The 19,336-nt window shown below is 41.8% G+C and overlaps 1 protein-coding gene across 4 annotated transcripts in view; it reads right to left on the minus strand.

Annotated features, from left to right (window-relative positions):
- The window catches only part of ETS1 (ETS proto-oncogene 1, transcription factor), a 128,828-nt gene that overhangs the window by 16,712 nt on the left and 92,780 nt on the right, over nt 1-19,336 (minus strand). For 2 of the 4 annotated variants that reach the window (XM_008074216.1, XM_008074217.2), the window contains 5 exons: nt 16,462-16,581; nt 14,516-14,716; nt 11,617-11,694; nt 10,067-10,315; nt 4,969-5,229 (listed from right to left, as the gene is read on the minus strand). In XM_008074216.1, the coding sequence (XP_008072407.1) occupies nt 4,969-5,229; nt 10,067-10,315; nt 11,617-11,694; nt 14,516-14,716; nt 16,462-16,581 (909 nt within the window). The remainder of the gene's footprint in view (nt 1-4,968; nt 5,230-10,066; nt 10,316-11,616; nt 11,695-14,515; nt 14,717-16,461; nt 16,582-19,336) is intronic. The other 2 variants (XM_021707077.1, XM_008074218.2) reach the window with 2 other exon arrangements.

The raw sequence follows: 19,336 nt of genomic DNA on the forward strand, positions 1-19,336 counted from the left end.
AAAAAAAAACTCAGCCAGGCCCGGTGGCTCATCCTGTAATCCCGGATGAGATTTGGGAGGCTGAGGTGAGTGGACTGTCTGAGCCCTCAGGTTCGAGACCCCCTGGGCAACTTGGCGAGACCTCACCTCTACAATAAATCAAAAATGAGCCGGGTGTGGTAGTGCACGCCTGTAGTTCCAGCTACTTGGAAGGCTGAGGCGGTAGGATCGCTGGAGCCCAGCAGGTCGAGGCTGCGGTGGCCGGGAGCAGCCACTGCACTCCAGTCTGGGCGACACAGTGAGACTCCAACTCAAAAAACAAAACAAAACAAAACAAAAAAACTCCATGATGTTCCTAATAACATACCCACCTGTGTTTGGAATATTTAAACTCTTCTGCACAAAATTCACACTGTGCTAGTAACTTGCTTTGGTGACTCTTCTCTGCTTTCCTTATTAACTTAGGCTCATACCAAAAGTTTCCTCAGTCGTTTATACCTGAGTACGCTGAGATTATTTTGCAATCTAGCTTTCCTTTAGAAAACTGTGATTTCAGGTAATACCACCAAATCTCAGGTTTCACTCTGAATTGAAGGGCTTCGAAACACTTCCTTTTGCAGTAAAGTTGTGTGTTTTCAAAAACATGTTTTAGCAGTAACTTTGGGTTACTGAACCCTAAAACTCACTTACTTGCCAGAACTCCAAGGTTCTGGGGTTGGCCCTGGGACTTTCTTATTGTGTGACTGTGGCTCTAGTGTCATCTATGAGTGGCAAGAAGAAGATTTATTTTAGGCTGGAAGCAATTTGAGAGGACCTATGGGGAATGAATGGGACTTTTTTACCTATAAGATTGATAATTTTTTTGTGGTATCTCACACCAAAAACAAATTTGGATACTGAATTCCAGATAGTTCCAAATGTAGCTTTAAGAAACCAAGGAAATGTCTATTTACAAATCTTCACAACACCATAAAGCATACTTTCTTTACGGTTATAGAATCACTTTGGGTTTAGCCTTTTTTTCAGCCTTCAGGAAAAAAAAGAGAACCACTTCATTCATGATTGCAAATCAAAGGGTGGGAACACACCTAGACACTGATAAAGGTGTTACCACCAGGCCTGTTCAGTAACAGCTGCAGAAATGATAGGAATGGACTCCTTATCTGAGGCTATGTCTGGCAATCTGGAATGAAGTTCAATATAGGTGATTTATAGGCCAATAACTGGACTGAAGCCAAAGGCTTGCTCTACCCCCTCCCACATACCCCTAACCCACATACATACGGTGTTAATTAGTGACAAGAGGCAGACAAGGTCCTAATCACTCCATGCAGACACCTGAGATAACCAATGAGTATTCTCATTCATTAATATAGAGAAAAGATTTTGTATTCAGGTGAGACATCTGGCACTTAAGATTCAATTCAGGAGCTACTGTCTGTGCAGACTGCAGTTACATACGTGACCTTAAATAAGTCACCTTTTTGTGCCTCAGTTTCATCATCTATAAAACAGAACCGAAGGGATTAAGAGAGAGGAGAATACTATATGAAAATACAGTAGATTATTTTACACCTACTGAAATTGGGGGAAGAAAAAGAATTAGAGATACTTATGTTTTTTCAAGGATCTGTAAAATATTTTGCTTAGTTCTACAAAACATATAGGAAACACTGGGCTACTTCTCTCAGACTATATTGTAATTAAAGGGGTTCATAATGTATCTTCAAGCAAAAGAAAATGGAGCTCTCTGATGGTATCAGTTTGATAACCGTAAGCAGTTCACAGTAAGGTAAGGAGGTACATTTTGGCGGAAGCCAACATTGCATTTGATGTATTCTTAACTCAGCTAACAGGCAGGCTTTCAAGCCATGTTATCTGCCCTCGCATCTTGACCTAATTTAACAAGTTGCCATGGGAGCCCAGTGAAGGTTGATGCAATTTTCTTATCTTTGGAGGAAGAATGTAACTGTGCAAGAGAATGTGAAAATTCAGTTTCTAACTGATTTCCACACGTATAGTGCAGCAACTAAGTCATCTTAGGAAGAAGTAAAATGTATTCCTTAGAAGGCGATAGGACAGAGACCAGGGTTCCTCGTATGAGGGCAGGAAGATGGATTTTTTTTCCCAGTTTGGAGAATCAAGCATACACTCTTAGTTCAGGCCAAGTAATAGTGACATAAAGCTATGAGTGCTCTAACTGTGTGGCCAACACATATGCTGGAGCAACAAAATCTTAAGGGAACAGACAGAAAAAAAGAGCAGAACGTGAGGCAGAAAATAAGTGTGACTTTTATGAGCAATAAAAAATATTGCCAACACTTATACAATGATTTCTACTTTCCAAAGTACTTTTCCAAATTTCAGCTCATCTCAACATGTCCACATAAAGGCAGACACTATATTATAGGCACTCTAGTGATAGCATCCAGTGGTGGCCAGGGCTGAATGAGTACGTTCTCCCTTCCCTAATCTCTGGGATGCATCTGAAAAGGGAAGGGGCCACACTGAGGGTGTTAGATCAGGAGGGTCGATATGTAGGACCAGTTTGCATTGCAGGCAGGAGGTGATCACCAGGCATCAAGAATAGGAAAAAAGCAACCAAAATTTGCCTGTTCCCTGCACACCTAACAAATCCCAACGTTCATTCAAACGACAACAATAAGAGAATCTGGTTCAAGTCTAAGGACATTTACAAGATCTTGAATTCGACAAGATAGTGAGCCCTCAAGGGCTACTTCTTATCTGCACTCAATATGTGCTCAGACATTTGTTGAAATAATTGAATTGCTACAATTAAGGGTTTTACCTCTATGTCTAGCACAATGTCTAGCACTTATTTGTTTAATTAATTGATTTAGTTCAATTACATTTTCACAGATCCCCTACCACCAAGATAAGGATGAACACTTCTACTAAAAGTAGAAAAGGGTACAGGGTGAATTTGCCTAAAATCACACAGTGTGTTAGAGGTGGGAGGGGTGGTACAAAGGACTTCTGTTTTCTGGGCTACTATTCTCACCACCATTTGAGACAGTATGAAAAATTAAATTGTCAGTTGTAAAGTAGAAACAACTGAATGGTACGACACTGCCAAATGGCTTTTAATTCAATCTTTGAGACTTTTAACTAATAATTACTGTCCCGTCTCCATTCACTCAGTGTTTACTCCTTTATATGTGAAGAAAGAAAGAGGTGAGAGGGAGGAAGGAAGGAAGGAAAGAAGTTAAGAAGGAAGGGGGAAGGAGAGTAGGAAGGAACAACCGAATACCAGAAGGAAGGAAGAGAGGGCAGGAATGAGGGAAGGAAGGAAAGGCAAGCTCCTACCAAACAAATCTATCCAAACAAAGGGTAGATGACTTCAAACACAACTCAGACCTAGAGCACAGTTTCCCTTACACCACAAGAACAGACAAGCACTACCAATCAGAGATAAGGCCCACCCTCCCAAGGCCGTAAGGTCACTTTAGAGCTACCTCTGCCTTCTCTTCTCTTTCCACTTAAGCAGCACTTCTCCTTCCTTCCTCAGTATAGTCAACTGGAATCTAGTTCTCAAATACCTAAGAGTTTTAACTGCAGGAGCTGGGACTCTTGTATATCTTGAGATGTACATATCTTTCCTCATCCGCAGTGTCGTTAATAGAAATGGGTAAGCATCCTAATAATCTACGGTCCAGAGATGGGAAAGAACTCCCTTGAAAAGTAGCAAGTTGCTACATACTAGCCATGTCCAAACAAAGACCAGGGGGAATTGCAGAAAGAATAAAGTAGGGATCTTTAAGTTCCTTTCCTGGTCCTGAGCTTGTTGCTACCCCAACACATAGACATAATTCCTAAGCACCACTCATGCAATGAGCTGTACTCAGGGTCATGTGGAATGTAACATAAAAGATACACTCCCAATCTTTGAAGGAGGAGTAATTTTTCTAAGCATTTGAGTTGTTCTCAAAGGTCAGATCATTTTCCTCATTAGGAAAACCAACAAGAAGGGGGAAAGAAAAAAACCCTAGGCTTCCCTGAATACAAGAAAAAGGACCTAGCACTCTCTTAAGGTCAAACTGATACCTCATCAGACACACAGATTTTGCTGTTTATCTTCATCTGCACAAACAGTCCCCACATGATAACCTGTCCAGGGTGGAGGGAATTATATGAGAATAAAGGCCTAGACCACATCTGAGTAATCAAAGCTTAAAATAAGCTCCACTTACAACACACTCTAATTTTCAAAAAACACTAAAGTCTTACAGAGAGATCTGATGATGTACGTATTAATGCTCCTTGGCTATTTCTCAGCCTGTGTGCCATAATCTGCTTGAACAATAAGTTGTTTTGCTCTATTGCCAGATTCTCAATCAAAGCTCAAGTTCTCAATCTGTGTCCTCCTTTCTCTACGATATTTCTTCACTCACTACTACCTTAACTTTCACTCCTGGAAAAAACCAATACTAAAACTAAATGAGAAAAGGATTTTCTAAATAGGCCAGGATGGATCTGGACAGGATGTAGGGCCAACAAGGATACTGTTCTCATGTCTGAATGGTTAGCCTAAGGATAACTACACTGCAGAAGAGTCTAGCATGTAGGCCGGTCAAGTATGCCTTGAAGAGATGTTGTTGCTGATTTTATATTTAGAAAGACCTCCCAAGAGCAGGCCAGGAAAAGTCCCTTGATGCCAAGCCAGTAGACAGAGTTTCCAGGAACACCAAATTATTAAAGTTCCCTTTCCCCAGATATGGAAACAAGCCCAAAATATAAGTTTCCTACTGCTTTGGAAATCACCCCTTGGGATAGAATGTTATTCTGCTTCCAAAAATCAATGGCTATTCACAAGCAGAGTAGCTGGAGAGACGAAACCCCCGTAGAGACGTCTCCCCACTGTCTCCCAAAAGAAAGAGTCCATCTTTCCTTCCCTGGGCAGATACACATGGTGCCTTCCAGGCCCCGCCCACAGGAACATGACTGCCTAGGCAGCGGGAGGGTGCCTACCTGTGTAGCCAGCCAGGGCAGCAGCAGGAATGACAGGCTTGTCCTTGTTGAGGTCAGCACGGTCCCGCACATAGTCCTTGAAGGTGCCCTTGGGCTTGTGGTTGGGAAGGGCAGCCGGATAGTCCTCTGAGTCGAAGCTGTCATAAGAGGGAACACGCTGCAGACTGTTGAAAGACGACTGGCTGCTCCAAGACTGGGTGAGGCGATCACAACTATCGTAGCTCTCTATGCTCTCAAAAGAGTCCTGGCCTCCGAGTTTACCTGGAGGTAAAGAGGAGGTTGGAAGAAGACAAGGGAGGAGGGGGTGGGGAAAAAACAACTGTAAAAACCCTCTTATGGAGGACAGATTGCGAATCAGATCTGCCTGAGAGATGGAAGAAGGAAGGGGCCAGTGGAATGGAAGCTCCGAGGTTCATAGGTTTTCCCTGGGAAAGGCGCTGCCCTGGACCCATCTCAGAACCCATTGCCACTCTGCTGCCTGCTTTTATAGTTACTAGTACAGAGATTCAGAGCCAAACACTGCTCACATCTGTCAGAGGACACAACAGTGTTAGGGGCCTCAAGAATTCTAAAGCCAGAAATCTAGAAACTGACAATCACACATGTCATTAAGGGATTTCTGGCTGATATAGTAGGCCCAATGAATAAATGAGGAAATCAGAGCAGTGTCAGACTGAATTCCCTATTCCAACTCAAGCCAATGTGATGATTTCAAAAGACTCAATTTGGCAGAATATTTTGGTCACAAGAAAAAAATTCCATTAGACTAAGAGCAGATTAGTCTTTTTTGACCTCGGAACTGAAGTGTTATTTTTAAGCATTTTTAAATGAAATATATGTACTGCCTCTATGCCTTCTCAAATAGAGTAAGAAGTTATGAAATGTTTTTTCAAGAGATTAAAAAAAAAACTATCACTCTTGTAAATAGAACACCATATTTCTTACTCTCTCCAAGTAACATTCTGTCCATGAAAATTTAACTTAATTGAGAATGTGTAGGCAATAAAAAAAAGAAGTTTATTAAGAGTTAAGGTCCACAGTAGTGTCAGAAATCCTTTACTCTCTGAGTTGCTTACGGCATTCTTAACTGACCACAAGATCATGCAAGTTCATTAATTTCCCAAACCAGGTTATAAACAGCTGCTATGATTACACAATAGCTCCTGGAGAAATTTCCATTGGCAAAAATGCCACTAAAAAGGAGGTTAACCAAAAAAAATGTTTTGGAGGAAAACAAATGCATCTAAGAGCTAAAAAGAATCACAGGAATGTTCTCCATATTCTACTTTTAGATATTTATCAGGTAATCTAAATTAAGTCATGGGAGACTAGATGGCCACCTCAATTCAGCACACGCCAAGAGGCAAAAGGATGTGAGAAATATCTATGCAGACATATCTGTAAAAACTCTCAAGTTCAAGTTCAGGGGTGGCTGATCTATAGATTTCAAATCCCAGGAAAAGGCTGGCTTATACAATCTCATATCAATGTGCTTCCAGTGAACAATAAAATTCAAACATAAGCAGGTGCCAGAACCAAAATTAAATATGTAGGAAAATATGTTGCTCTCAAAAACAAAAATCCAGATTAAATGTATTCAATCAAGCATGTGCTTTTCTGTACGATCCACTCTCCTAGATGTCTCTATTTCCTAACCCCTCCAGGACTGCCTTTTTTTTTTTTTTTTTTTTGAGTTGGAGTCTCACTCTGTCGCCCAGACTGGAGTGCAGTGGCCGCTCCCGGCCACCACAGCCTCGACCTGCTGGGCTCTGGCGATCCTTCCGCCTCAGCTTTCCAAGTAGCTGGAACTACAGGCGCGCGCTACCACACCCGGCTAATTTTTTGATTTATTGTAGAGATGAGGTCTCACCAAGTTGCCCAGGCGGGTCTCGAACTCACGGGCTCAGGCAATCCATTCACCTCTGCCTCCCAAAGGTGCGGGATTACAGACTGAGCCACCAAGCCCGGCCAGAACTGCTTTTAACCGAAAGTTGGTATTATCTCCTTCAACTCATTCCTTTCTTTACTCATCCTCTCGGAGGAGGGTAATCTCCAGAAGGCAAACTAAGAGCTTCATGGAGTTCTCAGCCCTGACTTCGCAGGCCACTCACTTCTTTATTATTATTAAAAACAAAGAAGTTGTCCCCTCCAGAAATTCACATTAAATGATTCAAAAACAGTATACAGCCAGAATACCATAGCCTCTTTTTAGCAGAATAGAAAATGTTGTGGCATCTCACAAAAAGGTGTTTGTTTATACCAGCTATTATACTTAATGGTCACTCATTCTCTTTGAGACAAATACATCAAAAGCCTAAAGAAAGAGAATTTATATTTGCATGAATACGACAGCAAATCAGAATTTATGCTTAAATCTCTCTGAAATGATTCCACCTCTATCAGCTACCTTTTATATTTGGAGGGCAAAGAGGTCAGAATTTCCACAAGCAAGATAGCTGAGTTTCCAAGGAGTCCCAATAAGCAAGGGTATTAAAGTATGCCATAACCATTCTCTGACAACCCCACAAATGTGAACCAAATGCAACCCTGTGGAGAGTTACGGTATATGGCAGCAAGTAGCTTTCATTTTAGCTCTATTTCACAACCCTGAAGCTGGAAACCTTCATTTTTGGGTATTTTCTCCATAAATGGGTAGAACCCAACTGGATTAGATACTGGGTTATGCTACTGTGCTCATGCAGGGAAGCATGCATCCTTTAAGATGTTCACTGTTTGGCCTTTCTCAGCATGCTCCGGCAAGATTCCTCCAAAGTTATCTTACTTCATAGAAAAGATCTCAGAGCACTCAAAACTACAGATGAGGCAGTCCTACAGCAACCTGCTTAACAGACTTGCACAAAGACAGCCCTTAGGATCCAAATAAGTGGCACATAGAAGCACTTTGTATACTAGAATGCAGCATATGAATAATTACTATTAATAACAACCAGCGAACAGTACTGCTTTCCATCTAGCCCATCTCAGAATCATCCCTCTCAGATTCACTTGGTTCCTGGCATATGTCCTGTTTGCAGCACTTCTAACACACATACAGCAGTCCTGCACAAAATGATCTTCTCTTCAAGTTTTTGTGGCCTGAACTTGGAGGGAGGGAAGAAAATTGGAGCCAGAAAGCAATACTTCATATCTCTTTGTGAGGGTCACTTTTGGCCAATAGTCATTAGTTTGGGGTTGGAGGGGTGGGGGACCAAAAACCAAGAACCAAGGAAAGGAGAAGGAGAAGGGACAATTACACAAAGCCAGACGCAATTTTAAAACAACGTGACAGTAGATCTACCCAAAGTTACAACATGGCTGAACCCAAACCACAGACTCAGTCTCACTGCATATATGTACAGAAAATCCCAGAAGGAAGAACTGTTCTAATGCTTTGACTTGCTTGATAAAAAAGAGACACACATACATACACTTGTGTGTATGTATTTAAATAGACACATACCCCAAAATAAAAAGTCAGAAAGGGGAAGCCTGACTGGTCTCGCCCATCCCCTTTGGTCTGAAATACTAACACCCTGGGGCCTTAAGATTACGGGTTCTGATTTTGCAGGGACTTTCCCTGTGCAAAGCTTGTTGATTACCCGTAGGCCTTCTGGGAGGAAGTGTGAGCCTGAATACTCGAAGAAGATGACAATGTGCACAGCCCATGATGCATACAGGTGATTCTTCAAAGTAAAGGTGCCTTTGGGCTCTCCCCCAAGAACCTCAGAATAAGAATCACATATGGTCAGTCACTGAGTAGAAATCACTAACAGGCTAATCCAAGCCTGACTTCTGTGACCAAGGGCTTCTGACTACCACTTGGATTAGCTTTCTCCTGTTTCTCTTCATGTTTGTAATTACTCTCTATCAACCAGAAAAGTAATCTTTTTCAACTTTTTATAAATTAGCTAGCTCTTGCTGGATGAACAAATCTCTCTTTACAATAGAGTGCACTTTTCTCAGAAATAAAACAATTTGGATCCTTTACAAGGTGAACTCTACCTCTGAGTGTTTATGTCCTGTTCCTAAAAATTGGGTATATTTTACCTTTTTTATTTATATCAGCCAGCTTTATTTTGAAACACTTACTTCACTGTCAGCGAATATTTTATCATTATTTTAACAGTCATGTTAACAAGAGTACCTTCTTTTGGAAGCCTCTGGCTACCTTTTTCCCTTATGCTCTAGTTAAATACACAGTTTCACCACACTGCTGATGACCAGTTCCAAGCAAACCATTGGTTAACCATCTTGTATCTTCCCAAACCAAAGAGGTCACAGAAGCCTAAAGATCCCAGGCCAGGTAGCAGAGGTCATTCCAGGTACCAAGCCAATCTATACTCTGACCCGGGAGTACTCTGGGAAGAACACCAGGACACATGCAAAACTTATGGGTCTTCCAGAATGATCGCAGGAACCATTTTTATTTAATTGTGTTCTCCTCAAGTAAAGTCCCCTCAAAGAAAATAAGTCATACCTTTAAAAATGACCAAATTCAATTAGAGTTACTATTTAGGTAAAAAAAAATAATTTTTTTTTACCCAAATAAGACATCTGATTGTTATACTGCCAGATTTGAATTCTATCATCGACCCCATGGTCTCTGTCAAATCATAATTGATTTGGCTAGCATACCACGCTGGAAAGTTTTTTGGTTTTTGAGTTGGAGTCTCACTCTGTCACCCAGGCTGGAGGGCAGTGGCACACTCACAGCCACCCCAGTATCAACCTGCTGGGCTCCAGCAATCCTTCCACCTCAGCCTTCCAAGTAGCCAGAACTACAGGCATGTGCTACCATGCCTGCCTAATTTTTGATTTGTTGTAGAGATGAGGTCTCGCCAAGTTGCCTGGGCTGGTCTCAAACCAGTGGGCTCAGGCAATCCACTTGCCTCAGCCTCCTAAAGTGCTGGATTACAGGCTGAGCCACCCACTAAGCTCGGCCTGAAAAGTTCTTAATACCTAGACATTCTAAGATGGGAAGGCTGAAACTGAGGAATCTACAGGTCTTTTAAGTGTGGGAAAAAAATGGAACCCGAAAAACTCAGAGTTAAGTGACTCTTGTAAACGTAAGAGCTTTCAGAGCAGAAATTGGACCTACCACGACTGGTCCTCCCCATGCACATGTTGTCTGGGGTTACAACTTCTTGTTTGATGGCAAAGTAGTCAGTCTGCAAGGTATCTGTCTGGAGAGGGTCTCGAAGAATGACTGAGGGGTAGTCGTTCTCATACTTGAGCGAGAGGAGTTCTTCTGAGCTGATGGGATGGAGTGTCTGGTAAGACTCCGTGATGAAGCTGGGCTCTGAGAACTCAGACGGAGGGACACACTGAGCATGCTCAATACCATAGCCTGGAAGCAGAATGTTTGCAATTGGAAAGAAGAGAGATTGGGATTTAAAACAAGCAGTTTTTCATCATCTACAGTGACCTCACAATGTGGAAGGAGCTGGCTACCTTAGACAATTAAAGGGAAACACTTTAAGTCAGAAGGACGTGGGTTTGTAACCTTGCTCCACTTCTCAGTAGTTATGGCCCTTGACATGACACTTCCCCTTTCTGACTTAATTTCCTCATCTGTAAAGTGAGGTTGATGGCAAACTTCCTCAAGGCATTGTGATGAACATCAAATGAGTCTATAGGTGAAATGCCTACTAACATTTCTGGCACACAACGAACTCTTAACACTGAATAGCTAATATTATTGTAGTATTGGGATAATAACTGTAATAAAGTAAACAGATAAAATGAAAAAGGAACATTCAGGATTCTCTTTGAAAGCAAAGTCAGTCGGGTGTGGTGGCTCAAGCCTATAATCCCAGCACTTTGGAAAGCCAAGGCAAGAGGATTGCCTGATCCCAGGCGTTTGAGATCAGCCTGGGCAACTTGGTGAGACCTTGTCTCTACAGTATATATTTTTTTAAAAATTAGCCAGGTGTGACAGTGCACACCTGTAGTTCTGGCTACTTGGAAGGCTGAGGTGGAAGGACTGCCTAAGCCCAGCAGGTCAACCCTGGGGTGGCCATGAGTGTGCCACTGCACTCGTCTGGGCGACAGAATGAGACTATGACTCAACAAAAAAAGAAAGAAAGAAAGCAAAGCCATCAGATACGATGATGGCCCTACATCTTAGAGCTTATATGAGTGCAACAGGCCTACACTAATTCTCTACCTCAGGCCCCTTTCCCAGTATGGCAGGGTATCCTATACTAAAAAGGAGAAAGTTTTATTTCCTGCACAGCACCCTCTTAAAGAAGGATTCCAGAGGAAATGTTATCATCTCCACTAGTTAAAAAAAGAACAAGGGCCAAGATCCAATTCCTAACCCAACCGTCTGATGGCCACCACAGTGCACAGGATCCAGTAAGATCAAAACTAAGGGGTCAGGTTGTATTCTCTCTACATAACTTTCATGTTGAAGATATCAGAGGGAGATCCTAGTGTGTAGGAACTTGCAGGTTAATAAAACATGTAAACAGGTTAAAACTTTGTGCTTCATAAGAAATAATAAATAACAAAGAAGAGAGATTTAAGGAAACATTATTTTTGATAGGATTATCACGAAGGAGCCTGAGATCGACTGAGACGGAGTCCTTTCCTAGTTTGCTATTACAATAAGCAAGGTGAGAAAAGAGGAGTGGAAGATGAACTTACTAATGAAGTAATCCGAGGTATAACGAGATTCTGGATAGGTAGGGTTGACTCCATTAACTTGATACGGTTTCACATCATCTGCAACAGATAGGATAGGGAATGAAACAAAGAGGTCAATATGCAAGTCGTGCTTGGCCTAGAAGGATCTTGGATGCAAGGACCACAATGATCTCAACCCCTTTTCTAAGAAATCTGCATGTTCATTAACTGTCTGCGTCTACCCTGACTTGGGCCTTATCTAGGGATGAGATCACAAAAACATGGCTATGTTTACTATTTCAGTAGCTGTGAAATGGGATTTAATGTCTTGGAAGGATAATTGGTGAGTAATCTCTAAGGGTTGGGAAAGTATTCAGCCTTCATTCTCAATACATTTATGTTGTATATGTGTGTACCACATTAGAGTCAAAGGCTTGAAGACATCCCAAAAGGTTCTCAGGATCAGTCCCCAACCCTCAAACTGATCAGTTCCAACACTATTCAGAAATATATTGCATTCTGTAAGCAGTAGAGTTTATACTCTCCAATTCCTCTGAAAACTATCTGGTTTTTGTTTTGTTTTCCCATTACCCTCAGATTTCAAATTCAGGTCCAGACAAGAAGCAGGACACTGGTAAGGTGACTCCAGTTGGTGAGACGCAACTAGGCTCATGTAAAAGGAGAGAACACAACCAAACTACTGCCCAGATGCCAAGTTCCCTAGGAAAGGGGAAGGAGCAGAGGTGAAGGGAGCAGAGGTGAAGGGTACCTAGGGACAGAACTGAACTACAGTGAGTCACCCTGGAATCAGTGTAGGCTCTGATTCTGGTATAAAGTAGTCGGATAATATTTCATTATAAGACCTAGACATAAAGAGAGTGTTGGCTTGGGTTTTTCCTCAGGTATTCGATAGCTTGTTGAGAGCAAAGTTTGATGGGAAAACAGGTTTACGCCTGCACAGAAAACAGTTCCCAGTTGAGATAAAATGATTAAACTTTGCTTTAGCAGTTTATCAGATTGAAACATCCCCTGCACCTTTGGCCTTCCACCCCACCCCAAACAGCTATGTTCTTTTGGTTCTGTGTTGCTTTAGTTTAGTTACAGAACAAAAGCTGTACCTCAGTATAAACATCTTGCTTATATCTTCAAGTGTCTGAATCTAAAGAGGGAAGATTCTTACTGCCTCTCTCAACAGAACATTGGCCAGGATAATATGATATGACTTTGGTTCTCAAACACAGTGAATTATATCTTGATTATCTTAAATTATTTCTTTGTAGTAAGGTAGGCTAAACCTATCTTAGAGGACAAAAGCTCCCCATGAGTCCATATTATTATGCAAAAACACAGGACAGAGAGTTAAATTTTAAAAGTAAAATTAAAATTATTTTTCAAGTTAAATAAAGTAAAGTTTAAGGAAATGAGTGATATTGAAGAAATCACCTAATCTGAGCCTCATTTTACAGGCAAAGAAAACAGTAGAACTTGCCCTTTCTATCTCACAGGGGTATTTTGATAATGCAAAGAGAAAATATATTTTAAAGTACTTTGGAAACAAAGAAACACTACAAAGATATTAATTATTATAACCATAATAGAAACAGGCTTAGACACCCCCAAAAACCTGGCAGTTCCACTGTTACAAATAGAGAGGAACATTCTCTCAGTAGAATATATCTGGATTAAACAGTCTGGTGGGATCTGCCATTGTGTTTAGAAGCCAGCAGCTAAATCAAATCCATTAGGAGCTGGCCATGTCTTCTCCCTCTATAAACAGGCCACTCGTGTCAACAACTATGAGTGGGCGTATGTGCAGTTACACAGAGAACAAGAGAGCATGCTGGTGTTTTAGGGAAGCCTGTGCAGCTGCCTGTCCCCAGTAACGGCAGCAACAGAAAGATTCACCTAGTTCTTTGCTGTGTTCATTTATTTATTACTTTCCAATAGAAGCTGAAGAGAAGGAACAAAGATGACACTTCTGAGCCCAGAGGAATCTAACTCGGGTCTCTCTTGAGCATTGCAGGGTAAAAAATATTCTTAAACAAAGGAAGGTATTATATGGAGTAAAAGTGCTAATCCTGAACTTTGCTCCCCTCCCCCAGTGTCTGCGCCAAGGGTTGGAGTGGTGACCACAGGGAAAGGGTGGGCCTGGGTTAGAGAGGGCAATGGGCTTCTAGGCTTACAGTCAGCTGGAGGGCACTGCTGACTGCTGGTAACTGCAATTTATTTTAAGAAGAAATTCAGAAAAATAAGCGCAAAAACACCCAAGTTTGCCGCCTGCTGCTGTCTCTGTACTCAGCCAGAACTGTGGTACATGAGTCACTTGGTCCAAAAAGGTTGGAAGAGGCTTGCAGGGGAGGCCATGTCATTACAAGGTTGCAACACAGCGTCCTGGTATAACCCCAGCTCCTGCTACAGATGTAAAAGGTATGCTTCACTACTGCAATCCAGTTAGCGGGCAGAGAAGCCTGTCTTACTAATATGCTCTGAGATGAGATGCTAAGCCTTCCTGTGGATGTGACCGGGTATTACATGGCAATAGATCAAGGGAGTGTGTATTAAGACTGCTGGAAAACAAAACAAAACAACAAAAACCTATTCTGGGTAGGCTGTGGGCACTGCTTGTTTAAACAGGGCACGGGTTTGAGATAAAAACCAGGATCAGAATGTTGTATACCAAGAAGCTTCAGGAGTACATCCTTGCTGAAAATTAAAATCTAAACCCCCAATACCTAGAAGAAAAGGAAACTAATACTTTTCCAAAAACTCCTGCCAGATGCTGGGTATCATACTAGACACATCCCCATAGACCATACATGCTGTGACAGGACACCCCAGATAAGGCATCAATGTCCCACCATTGGGGGAGTTCACAACAAACCCACACAACCTCCACCTCTCCCTGTTTCCACGTATTTACCTTTCTGCAGAATCTCTAGATGTTCCCATAAGATGTCCCCAACAAAGTCTGGAGCCAGCTCAAGAAAACAGTCTTTACCCAGGGCACAGAGAGCTGCTCCGTTCATACAGAACTTCTGGAAGTCCACACCCTTCAGGCTGAACTCATTCACAGCCCACATCACCCAATCCCGAACATGGGTTTCTGTCCACTGCCGGGGGTCTGCAGGGAGAGATCAATGAAGATCCAGCAGGTCAGGATCTTAACTATCACCAAGCATGAGAGAGGACACAAAAAGAACCTGGACTTAGCTGAGGATGCTATCCTATTCATAGAATTAGGAAGACACTGGCCTGCAAATACATATCATTGGGCACCTTCCAGAACCCTCCTCCTCCTCACATTCAACATTCCCTCTGGTTCTATTTCGCCAGCCTAGGAAATCACTATCATTGGCCAAAAGGTAACACATGAATATCTGCCCTCTACCCAGGCAAAGATTTTTATGAATCTCTCTCACTGCCTTATTCCCATTAGACTTTTTAAAAAAATCCTAGACAAGAGAACAAATGGCTTCTTTAAGAGCAATAATAACAAAGTAAAGAATTTTCTAGAGCTTGCACATGCCTCTCTCTGCTCTGAACTCTTATAATATACTTGAGACTATTATTCTCAATTATTTTTATCTTAGCCAATTATGTTTAGTAATAATCGTAGCAATTAGTAAGTCATTCAAATGGCACTTGGTAATAACAGCATTATTAGTTGCCTGTATTATGCCAAGTCTGTACATATGACAAGCCCTGCTTTGAGTAACACCATAGTACTACTTGCAATCTTCATATATAACCTGAGGTTTAACATGGCTGCACCTGCCCATGACTTTAAGGAGCACGGATCATGGCAGGTTGTAGTGTCCACATCACAGCTACTCCTGGGGTGCTCCCTTCAATCTAGCAGACTACTTCTTCAGACATTAGAACTGGCCTCAGCTAAAAACAGTAGTACTCCCACTCAATAGAAAATTGCTTGCCAGGCGCAATGGCTCATGCTTGCAATCCCAGCACTCTGGAAGGTGGAGGCGAGAGGATTGCCTGAGCCCAGGGGTTCGAGACCAGACTGGGCAACTTGGCAAGACTTCATCTCCACAATAAATCAAAAAATCAGCTGCACACAAAAAATGGTGTGCGGCTGTGGTTCCAGCTACTTGGAAGGTTGAGGTGGGAGGATCACCTGAGCCTAGCAGGTCGAGGTTACAGTGCATGCCACTGTACTTCAGCCTGGGCAAGAGTAAAACTACTCAAAAAAGAAAGAAAGAAAGACAATTGCTCTTTCTGCTTTTAATTGTTCATGAAATCTTCCTTGGTGAAGGCTTGCTCTAGTCAATTCCCCTTTCTGACAACTCTAGTCCCCTTATGTTCCCAAATAAACGCTTTCCAATAAGAACATACAAGGACAAACATATTTTGCCAAAGTACATGAAAAAGAAGAGAGCAACCAGTAAATTCCAAAAAAATGCAGCTCCCTGAGTTCATCTCGTGGTGACCCAGAGCAACTCTTCTAAGACAGCACTTCTCAAACTTGTCTGCAGGTTGGAATCACTGGAGAAGCTTCAAAAATACAGATGGCTCCAGCAATTAAGATTTAATTGAAAAAAAAAATTTAACTGTTCTTAAGCACGCCCTGGGCCGTGGAAGTTTTCAAAGATCCAGAGGTGATTCTAAAGTGCAGACAAGTCTGGGAACCACAGTCCTTAGCAAGATGGCGGTGACAGGCCTGGGAGTCAGAGAAGCCTCGGCATATGTATCTACAATTGTTGTAACAGATGTCAGCAACAATCCACAGCTGCCGCCTCAAGTGTGCTTAGTCTAATGTCTGCCTCACACCCTATGGGTGAGAAAACAACCTTCCCTGAGGATCTGCCCCCAGCTACAAAAACATACCAACTACAAAAATACAAAACATACCTTTAGGGATCCCCAGGCGTTGCTGCTCTTTAGTAAAACCACTGAAAGTAGCTTTTAATGCTTGAGACATCATTTCTTTGCTGCTTGGAGTTAATAGTGGGACATCTGCACATTCCATGTCTGTAAGAAAAAGTAGCAAATGAATAACAAAATATCACATAGGCAATCGACCACTCCTAAGACATCAGGGGCACATAGGCAATCGACCACTCCTAAAACATCCGGGGCACGGATGAGCTAAAAAAGGCAAGCTGAGTAACAACTGTGCTAACATCCTCACCGGAGTAGGTATAATTTAAGGAGTTTTCCCCATCATGCTAAGCCCCTTAAAAAAAATCCTAACTCTTATCTAAAATATCCTACATCACTGACAAACAAAATAGGTTTACTCTTCCTGTATACTTCTGTTATTTTACCCATAGTCCCTGTTTGTTTTTCACACTCATCGAGAATATTAATATTACCATATACCTTCAGTTGCCTGTAGAAAGAAAATGACAATATTCATCCATTCAACAAATAATTATTAAGCCCTTGCTATAAGCAAGGAATTAGAGAAACAGCAGTGAGCAAGACTGAAATGACCCCTACCCCTAAGGAGCTACGGTTCTTTCAGTGGATTCAGTCACTAAAAATCTATTTTACAATTAAGAGCTCGAAAACAATATCAATAAGGGCTGCAAAGGAGAAGTACCAGATGCAGTGTTATCATGTAACAGAAAGTCCTACAGGTCTGGAGGAATTAGGCAAGGCCTCTCTTAGAGAAGAGAGACATCTGACCCAAGATGTGAAGGACACACAGTTTAGGAAGGTAAGAACACCTTAGATCAGTAGCTCTCAAAGTGTGGTTCCCAAAACAGCTACGTCAGCATCAACTAAAAATTGTTAAAATGCAAATTCTCAGCCCCACTCCAGACCTACTGAATGAGAATCTCTGGAGGTAAAGTCCGGAAATCTGTGTTTTTAACACAGAGTACAGGTAATCTGATGATTATTAAAGTCAGAGGACCACATTCGTAGACAAAGGAAATAGCAAACATGAGGGTCAGAAGATGGCAGAAGGCAGGGGTTGACATATTTCAGTGTCAAAAAGATCAATTCAGCTGAAGCAGAGTGACCAAGGAGTTCAGCTAGTTAAGATGAAGTTGAAGAGGTAAGCAGGGACTATGTTAAGGAATTTTTCATTTTATCCTTAATAAAACAGACAGTCATTGAGCATTTTACACAGAGAAAGGACATAACCACATTTTGTTTTAAGAAGATCACCTTAGCTGTTCTGTAAAGAATGTTTTAGATGGTGAGTATGAATGGATGTGGACAGACTTGTTAGAAAGTTGTTGCATTAGTCCTGGTGAGAGGTGATGGTGGCTTTGTCTAAGAAGGTGCCAATGCACATAATATAAGTGAACAAATCTGAAGTGCTTATCAGAGGTAAAATCTATAAAACTTGAGGTACACAGGTGGTGAATAAAAGCAGGGTATTAAAGCCTGCAGATCTCCAAAGGTATCATCATTTGCTACACCGACGTGCACCTTTATCTCTGCTGTGCCTAGTAATTCCTCTACTTGCAGACCATGTTCACAGTGTAGATACATATATATGGCTGAAGTTTAACATCTTCTCAATTTACTTCAGGCAAATTTCACACAAAAATCTCAGAAGCAAAAAAATGAGCTGAGAATCCTTCCTAGCTTTCCTGTGACTTTTGGCAGTGATATACATCACTGAAATGGTTTCTAGTAGCCTCAATCTTCACGGCATCCTATGAAATTGACTTATAAAATGGCTAGGTTCCAGGCAAGGCTACTACAGAAGTTCCTCAACTAACCATTTCTAAACTCTAACTACTTAAAAAAAAATTCCCTGGAAATACAAAATGTGTTCTTGGCTGAAGAAAAAAGAAACACATAAAGGAAAAAATGACAATTGGTAACCTCCGAGGAAAGGAGCTAATATATTGCCTCTGAGTGTTAAAATGAATGGAAATTACACTGCACAAAAGAAGAACAGGCAGTACTTTCCCTCTTCTTTGCTTTTAGTGATGCTGTCAGGAAACTGCTAGAGCCCAGGCTCTGCCCTGAAAGAACAGAAGGGCTCCCTAGCTGTTCTCCCAGGCCCTGCCAATGACAGGGAATCTGAAGGTCCAGGGAGTGGTAAGTCTGGGTTGCCCCGGGACATGCCCTCCTCCCTCCCAAAAAAAAAAAAAAAAAACCAGTGGAAAAATCAACATGTCTCCAGGAAGGTTGACAAAATTATGGAAAATCCCAGATTGTTAGAAGAGTTGGGGGAGGGGTTAGAATGTTGATTACATAACATCAAGCTAGTCAAACAATGGAGTAATCATCAAATGAGTCACAAAGAAGCACATAGCTGCTCCCCCTTCGTCCTCACTCTACACGTCCAAGAACAGCTAAGCGGCAGGTCCAGAAATGTCTTCTTTTAGAGAAATCTATTTTACTACAGAGAAAGGGACTCTTTAGTTAACCAGAAAGCATTGCTTCTGATAGATGGGACAGCAGTTGAAGGCCCAGCTCTTAGCACAGGGTTAAACACACAAGTCAATCAGTAATGTTGAGTGAATTAACTTTTTCCAAATTTGAATCAACTTTCCTCCTTTCACTCCCATCCAACACAAATTCATGAACTTGAACTGTGTGGGTTTTGTTTTGTGTGTTTGTTCCCTCCTTTAGATTTATGACTCATTGAAAAGACTTTACTGATGGCGGAAATTAGCCAGGATAACACATGTGGAAAATACAGGCCAGGCCAAATGGACAAGCAATGGTTCTGCAGCAATTGGAACTGAAGGATGAGACTGGGTAGGAGTCCCAGGCATTTTCTCTGCATGAAAGCTGGGCAGTGTGATGCCATTGT

This window comes from Carlito syrichta, unplaced genomic scaffold, assembly GCF_000164805.1.
Source record: "Carlito syrichta isolate Samal-C Ts95f unplaced genomic scaffold, Tarsius_syrichta-2.0.1 Scaffold316376, whole genome shotgun sequence".
NCBI classification, from domain to species: domain Eukaryota; kingdom Metazoa; phylum Chordata; class Mammalia; order Primates; family Tarsiidae; genus Carlito; species Carlito syrichta.